The following is an 8,736-nucleotide window of genomic DNA, read 5'->3' as shown; positions in this document are numbered from 1 at the left end:
CAACAATCTCTAGGATTGAATGAGTTAAACCATTTCCCTTTGTCTTACTTTTTTTGGGGTGCTTTAATTGTAATTCTTGTAATAACATAAATGTGTTGCAATCACCATGAAACCCCTAAAAACAACAACCACAACAAAATCAATTATTTGTAAATAGTTTGATATGATTGAATAATAGATAATAATGTTTTTGAAAGTTTCACGGTTGGATGGCATATCACAAGCTATGGATGTATGGAGGCTTTTTAAATCAATTGATAAGATATCAAAGGAATTTTGTCTTTTGCATTGCTCAGATAAACACCCTTTTCAAATTTCGTTCCTGGGAATGGCAATATGCCAATTTTTTAAAATACAGTATTTTTATATAATGGGCCAGCATCTACAGTTTTGAATTGTGAAAGCTTAAAGTAAGACGGGCCATATTTATAGGCAAATTGTCCAATTATCTTCAATTATGAACCTTCAATAACACTGGATTCAATTGGATCCTTTCAATTCTTTGCTTTTTTGATGAAAGTAAGCCTTGATTTGATTTTTTAGCAGTTTTCTCTCTCTCTCTCTCTCTCTCTCTCTCTCTCTCTCTCTCTCTCTCTCTCTCTCTCTCTCTCTATCTATCTATCTATCTATCTATCCATCTATCTCTTTCTCTCTCTCTCTCTCTCTCTCTCTCTCTCTTTGACTCTCATATATATTATTATTATATAAATCTGGGCCATTTACCAAAGATAACTTATTTTCTCTTTCTCTTCTTGCTCTAAAGGGTTTTGGAAATAATCAGAAAGGCTTTCAACGTGGAGGTGGTGTTGAAATCCCCGTCAGGCATGAGCAAGGAGGTCATCCTCAGCAGCACTGGCATCAACAAGCACAACACCAACCCCAAACAATGCACTACCCACATCAACAACCACAGCCACATCATCACTCTGGCACGCCCCCACGACAACATTACGATCACCAGTCACAGCCAGCTCCTGTGCCTAAGAAACGAGGCGAAACTTGGGAGATCCCCATACAGCGACTGGGTCCGTCATCGACACCGCCGCCCTCATCATCCCCAAGGCACCAGTATCCCCAGCATCATCCTCCTTCCGTCTTCCATTCACACGGGCAGCATCAAGATCAAATGTCCTATCCCCATCCTGCGCCTACTACTTCTACCTCGATACCTTCAGACTATAATTATAGTACTCTTCCTAGGGGATCGTCCACAAGCCATGGCCAGGGTCAAGGTCATCACAACATGGGAGAGAGCCAGACCTTACCCAGAAACCCACAGAGAGCTGGCGGAGGACCTATAAACATCCCCATTATCCACGAGGTCAGACAAAATCCAAGTCCTAGGGGTAGTCCTAAGCCTCAAAGACCCGATTACTCCCAAGCCGTGCCAAAATCTGCACAACAGCAGCCACCACAGTACAAAAACCAAAGCCAAAGCAATATGACCTCAACGTCACACCCTCAACATGAACCTGAGCCGGATTATGATGACAGCAGTGGGTCATACGAGGCCCCAAACAGCAAAGCGCCACCAAATCAGCAACATCCGCAACAACAAAATCCTCCTCAAAGTGCTCCGAGATCAATGGAGGAGAAAGCATTCGATATCATCAACAGCGTTGTGAAAGAGATCAAAGCTTTAGAACAGCAAGTGAATACGTTCGACGGAAAGAAAAAAGACAAGCAATATCGCTATCTTGAGGAAATGTTAACTCGGTTTTTACTAAAACTCGATTCCGTGGAGGCGGGGTCGCTAGACAATGTAAGACAGGCTCGTAAGCAGGCTGTCAAACTGATTGAGGATAGTTTGGATCTATTGGAGTTAAAGGCACATGCTGCCGACATCGATACTGACCCCAGTCCTGGCAGTGCTGCCTCTCAATCAGACTCGAACAACTCAAACTCATCCGGAGGTTTCAGTCAGAAGGAAAAGTCTGCCGCCTCTTCAAGGGCCAGTTCAAGCGGGAAGGATAAAGCGGAGAAAGACCCGAGTCGAGTGAAAGAAATGCAGCTTGACAGTGAGATACCGTGTTAGCTTCTAGTCATTTATATTTATTTATCGCTGTTTTAGTTATGCTAATCTCATGGATGCCAGAACTGCTGCTGTAAATCAAAACTTTGAAACCAATTATGGATAAAGCAGACTTTTCCAAATGCGTAACAGAACAAAAGTTTGTTAACGGGGAGATTTTTAGGAGTTTTTGAATACAATGTGACAATCTTTGATAATAAGGTTAACAGAAAAACGAAGCTAGTAAAAAAAATAAATTATATTCTTCTTTCAATTTTCAGTTTTAAAATGTCTTACAAATAATTAAACATATCATCAGGATCTGATTTTTGGATCAAAATTTGTATTTTTTTTTTTTTGTTTTAAATACGAGATATTACAAAATTTTATACATCCTCTCTTAATTACAATCGGAAATTTTTTTTTATCGCTTTCAATGATAATATATTGAGTAACAAAGTTCAAGCACCCATCATACTTAATAACTTTTTGTGACAGCTTTGTTTGATTAGCATAGATAGATCACATGTATATAATATATATATGATATACACAATGCTTTCAGTGATAATGTGATATTTTATTTGATGTCTTTGGTCACAAATCGTTCCAGCCAAAGAATACTCAGTTTTCTATCTGTCGACTAAGATCATTCTTTAATCAAGGATGCATCATCATGTCTGTGAATATAATGAGTAAAACTGTCCAATAAAAATGATTTCATTTGGCATGTGACTAAATCCGTTCAGGTCCATTGAACCCTCTTATTGTTGGTAGTTTCAAATCTCCTGCGCAGTTGGATGTTTTTTAGTTCTACGGTTTGCGATCAAAGCCATCTTTTTTTTTTTTTTTTTCTAGTTGTTTTATCAGGCTGAATTGTTGTTATTTTCAAGTTTTTATAGACCAAGTCTTCTTCCCTGTCTCCACATCAAAGCCATTCAAACTTATTTGCCATTTGTAGTCATTTTCCTCTGGTATTTTTATAATCGTTCTTTTTTTCGATTTAACTTTTTTTTTTTAACATTGCTTTATGAATATTTGATAGCTGATCTCTCAATTCCAAGCATTTTATTTATTTAATTTATAGATATTTGTCACTTGGTAACATTTTCAAAAGTCAGATAACTAGGTGGGGGGAATATTTAGTCTCCCCTTTGCAGACCTGCCAATTGTCAAAGTTGTACGTTTTTTTTTCCCAATTCGGAATTTTTTATTTTTCCAAAGAAATTTTTTTTCAGAAAAGTTGATAAAAAAATATCGTGCTTTTGTTCAGAATGTGGTATACGATCAAACCGAACCACACTTCATTGTCCCTAAAGCATTTTAACGTGATTTTTCCTACATATAATAGTAAAATAAGTAATGCAATTTCAGTTGTGCGTCAAATTTGTTGAGTTTAGGATTGTTTTACATAAATATGCAGATTATTTTTGTCTATTGCTTTTGGCAGATCTGCCATGTTATCGGCTGACTCCTCTTACTTTTGTCCTGCTCCATTTAGTATGTTGTCCTTGTCCTAGAATTACTGAGCTTTGCTTGTGCCCTGGTTGTGATTCTTGTGAGCTTGTGCCCTGGTTGTGATTCTTGTGAGCTTGTGCCCTGGGTGTGATTCTTGTGAGCTTGTGCCCTGTGTGTGATTCTTGATGAAAGGGAGGGAGATTGATCGAATTTGTCTGTGGTAGAATTTTTTGCTATTTGTTATTTTAACTTGCATTTTTTTTTTTTTAATGAGTGTATTCCATTTTGGTAATTGGTAATCTCTTCTGGTTTCTTAGTTAACTTAATGGAATTGTTTTTTTGTTTTTTTTTTAATTTTTTACTTCAGATTTGACCTCAGGGATAAATCGCACCTTCTATTTCTATGTTTGTACTAGTCACCACTTGCCTTGCTTTTTCTCAGTCGCTTGCTGTTACAGGGTATAGATTGAATATCTTTTGACTTTCCAATCTTGAAAATGAATCAAAAAGGCAAATGAGAGGGCTTTTCCTCCATTCCTCTTCCATTTTCCATAGTTCTTTGAGTTTGTATGCAATATATAATCTTTTGAAAACAATTATATTAAGGGTCTTAAATATCTTGGTGACTTTTTTTATTACGAAGGAGATAAGCTGGGTGGGGTTCTTGACCTCCCATAGTGGGCAGGATCGTCACTTACTGTGTCTTCTTGCTTTCTGTCTTTGTCTTGGAATGGGATTACTTGGTTTTGTCCTAGCCCTTACCGGAGTCCTTGTTTGGGAGGGAAACGGTCAATAGTTATAGTTTTGGGAGATGCTATTTTTTTCATTGTAAATCATCTCTCTGTTATGTACTTTTGCAACAAAAAAAATTTGGTTAAATTAAACTGGTTTATAAACATTTGAGTGTTTTCCACTTTGTTAGATTCTGTGCTTGTGTCTGGATGAGACTTTTAGGTGATGTCAAACTAAGTACACTGATAATGTGCTCTTGGAATCTACATCTGATCCCTATTTGAACCATTCACCTTTGTCTTTCTTTTCCTCTTTTGCTTTCATTTGTAAATTTATAACTTTTTGACTATCCAATTTTCTTCCTTTTTATTGGCACTGAAGTGACCTAAATGTGTTTCAAGCGCTGTAAAACTCTTAAAAAACAAACAAGTAGATAAGGAGACAGGAAATTATTCAAATCAAATGTCACTCTTTTCATTACAGATTCTTTTTAAAAAAAATGAATTTATGTACAAAAGATTGTGATACTGGTTTATACTAATTATCTTGTCACGGACTGACAGGTTTCAATAAAAAGTGATTTAATACAAAAATGAAAGAGCATAATTGTCTTATTGAATAGAGTCTTATTTAGATTTTCTCTAAAATGAACAGGCATGACGACAAGCTTGATGTTCCACTTGAATGCCTCTTCAGGTTTCATTTTACGTTTGTTTGTCCCAAGTTTATTTGTTCAATCTTGTGGTCTGTTGGTTTGTCACTCGGTTTACAATCTGCAGATCCACGGTTTGAGTTTCCCTGTGGAGGGGAACAAAGTTGAGTCCTCTAAGAAAAGGCTGTTTTCCTCACATTTTCATGGGAGCAGGTTTTCCAGCTTTTTTAAAAATGGATTTTCATTTCTGTCCAGCATCTAGAGCATCCCAACATAATACTGTTTTGGGGTAGTAGCTCATATTTTGATACTTTGAGACTTTTAGGTGGTCTCAAACTAAGTACTTTGATAGTGTGCTCTTGGAATCTACATCTGTTTCCTATTTGAACCAATTCCCCTTGGTTTTACCTTTTCTTGGGTGCTTTAATTGTAATTCTAGAACTTTTTACTATCCCATTTCCTTCCTTTTCACTGGCGCTGATATGACCATAATGTGCTGCAAGCGCTGTAAAACTCTTACAAATAAACAAATGATTGAAAACTGTGGCAATCATCAAGTCCCTTGTGAAGAATCTCATTTCTTTTTTTCAATCAAACAACCAAAGATTATTATAGTTTTACAAAATTATTATAAATTTTGAACATGATATTCTTATTTTGTTTTGTATCATGATTGTATTGAGTGTAGAAGGGAATAGCTGTATTGTCTATCGATAACAATGAACGTAGTTTAGAAAGGTAGTGAGTAATCATAATGGAATGAAAGAAGAACATTCATGACTGTGATTAGTGACCTTAAACCACAAACTGACATAACATCTGTGTGATTATTTATTAATTTATTTATTTATTTATCTCGCAAGCTTTTTTTTTTCTTTTTTTTTTTTCATTCTAAGGACCATTTTATTATTCTCAACACGGGATACCATTTTAATTAAAAGTCGATATAATTTTTAGAATTCAAAGTATTATAATTTTTACCACAAAACATTTTGGTGAAAAAAAAACAAATAAACAAAAACAATCAATGTTATTATGCCATGTTTTACATTCTATTAGAGAGAATTTCAGCATGATAGTCGTAATAGTAAGGGATTTAAAAAAAAGGTTCATGAAATTTGACTATTCTAAATATAGTATAGTAAATAACCTGTCAAACCAAATATTAAGGCATCTGTTATTGTTGGATTAAATGACTATAATTCATAGCTATGGAATAGGTTGCTCATTCATGAGAGATACGGTTGTTCATTATTTACTGAGTTTCATCCCTAGAACCATAGTATGTGAGAATGACTTTTTGCATTAATTATGCCACATCTTCTCAGTGCTTAATTACCATGTAATGCTGAGTTGATTGTTAAACTTAAAAATCACATTTTTTGGCAGGTCTTTTGATAATATTATAAATTGGTATTAGATAACTGGAAAATATTACCTTCAGTTTAGATACAGTTGTTATTATAGCGATTCTAGATTGTCGATAGTTTGTCAACAATCGATATGAATGTATGGATAGATGGATGCATGCATGCCATGGATGGATGGATATATATGTATGTGCTGATATCTGACAAATAATGATCACATTTCAAATTTGTTTTTCATTAATCAATCTTGTTGGTCTTACCGGTTTTATATTTATGTATTTTTTAAAAATTCAATGCCTGAAATCTGGACAGGTCACAAATTATGTGTCATAATTACAGTAATAGACAAAAATAAATATATAACAGCTTCCAAAAAAAGCAACAAAATATCAGATCATTTCAGGCTCAAAACCCTTCTTCAGCCAACTACAAACAATACTTAAAAACCGATATTGACAGCCGTCTATCTGGGTTTTTTAAGTAATGTATTTTTTTTAATTTTTAAAAATTTTTGTTGTTGTTGTTGGCTGAAGAAGGGTTTTGAGCCCGAAACGTTCCATGCTTGGTATTTTGTTCTTTTTAGAAGTTGTTATATAATTCATTTTTGTTTATTACTTTTTACAGTCCACAGCTTCTAGCAGCCTAGAATCACTTTGTCATAATTACAGTGACATCTCGTTATATCGTTTTATTTTGAACCTTAACAAAACCTACCGCAAAAAGGACATCTTAATAAAATGTAGAGATCTTCCATTGCTGACCTACACGCCAGAGAGCTTAAAAGGCAGTAAGAGGGAAAAGACCCCACTTGTCATTAATTTTATGATAAGTAAGCTCGGCGGTACAGTGAGATTTCACTGTTATTATATTTATATCGTTATATATTGTTTTTTCAAAATATCGATTCTAGTCTGCCCCCAATGTTGGCACTTTGTCTCTTCCACCGTTCTAGGTGGATTTTTTCACCGCCTGGCAAAGCAAAATCAAAACCTCAGCAATAATGTTTTTGTAATATTCCATTTTGTTTTTCGTTGTTTTATTTTTTTTTTTTTTTTGTTCCCTCGTTGCTTGACCAGTGATTTGAAATCAGTATATACAACATAATCATATTTTTGTCTTATTTTTATTACTTTGCTTACTGCTTACTTATTTTTCCTCGCCTTGTCACATGTTTAGTTAAGATATTTTTGCTTCCTTAATGCTTTAACCTTCCCCCATCCCCTCCTCAAAAAAGAAATAATTAAAATCCCAAAAATGTTAAACTTTTATGTGCTGCAATAATCTCAATACATGTAATCGCTGAATTATGTTCTATGTGCTTTCTAAGTGATCTCGGGTTAACACTTACATTTAGTATGTAAAATGAGACATGACGTTGGTAGGGTGCTATTACAATGTTTTTCAACAGACAATGCTGCTACAACAGCCACACTTAACATATAGGACAGGACATGATGCCTGCTAGGCGATATTACAATTTTTTCAACGAACGCTGTTAACTGCCAGGTGCTCATTTTACACCTGTGCAGTGAGAGAATGTGAGTAAAGTCTTTACCTAGGACTCAAACCTGTGACCTTCCAATCTGAAAGTGAGTGTCATACCACAAGACCACAATGCTATTACAGACCAGGTTCTCATCTAACACATGAGTACGTTGAGAAAATGTTCATAAATGTGAGCATTTTCCATGGACTCAACTCTGGGCTGCCCATAGCAAGATCTTCAGGTCTGAAGACAAGTGTCGCACACAAATAGCTCTATTGTGTCTTAAGTAAAAACTGTTCGATCTAGTCCCATCCCAAATTTGTCTTTATAATTTTTTTTAACCATCCCAATATATAAAAAAAAACACAAAAACCCAACTTTTTTATATAGTAATATTAATAGTAATAAATCTTTATTGTCCATAAAATGGAAAATCTTTAGTAGTTTTCATTTCTCGAACAAATATAATACACATTAATAGAAAATGTGTGGATCTTATAATTACATGACCCTTATATAGCGCAATATCCACTTAAGTGCTCAGTGCTTTACAAATGGTCCCACGTTGGACAGAAAGGTGACTTTTGTGTGTCTATTCCCATATATAGCTGTTTTCCCTTTTCTTGTTGTTCTCTGTCTTTGTCCCTGATCCTGGCCGAGATCCTTAGCTGAGAGGGAAGTCGTCAAAATAAAATATTCCTTTGGTTTTTTTTTTCCCCTCATAAATTATCTGTTTGTTATGTACAATAAAAGGGGATCTAAAATCTTCAAATTTGCCTTTTTTTATTCATATTGAAATAGCTTTTGTGACATTGATTGGAGAAAATAAATATTCTATTTAAAATGGTACCGTATCTTTGACAACAAACAAAAGTAAGCATTTTTTCTATATTGTATCCTTGGGTTGTGAAGTATTGTATTATTTATTGAATATTTGAGGAGCTGCCTTTGTGTAAGATAAAAAAATATGAAAAGGGTATGTATGTAAGAAACGGTGTTGGGTAAAGCTATAAGAAAAACTTATAAA

The 8,736-nt window shown here is 34.8% G+C and overlaps 1 protein-coding gene across 1 annotated transcript in view; it reads left to right on the top strand.

Moving 5' to 3' along the window:
- LOC144956557 (uncharacterized) overlaps window positions 1-4,799 on the top strand; it is a 6,364-nt gene extending 1,565 nt beyond the window's left edge. Inside the window, exon 2 of the mRNA XM_078887136.1 lies at window positions 764-4,799. Within this exon, the coding sequence (XP_078743262.1) occupies window positions 764-2,035 (1,272 nt within the window). The 3' untranslated portion in view covers window positions 2,036-4,799. The remainder of the gene's footprint in view (window positions 1-763) is intronic.
- Window positions 4,800-8,736: the final 3,937 nt, after the last annotated feature.

This window comes from Berghia stephanieae, chromosome 11 (assembly GCF_034508935.2).
Source record: "Berghia stephanieae isolate SIO BIC M18660-M18661 chromosome 11, UCSD_Bste_1.3, whole genome shotgun sequence".
In the NCBI taxonomy this organism is placed as follows: Eukaryota; Metazoa; Mollusca; class Gastropoda; order Nudibranchia; family Aeolidiidae; genus Berghia; species Berghia stephanieae.
Note: the sequence above shows the minus strand (reverse complement) of the source record. Positions and strands in the feature narration are given on the sequence as shown.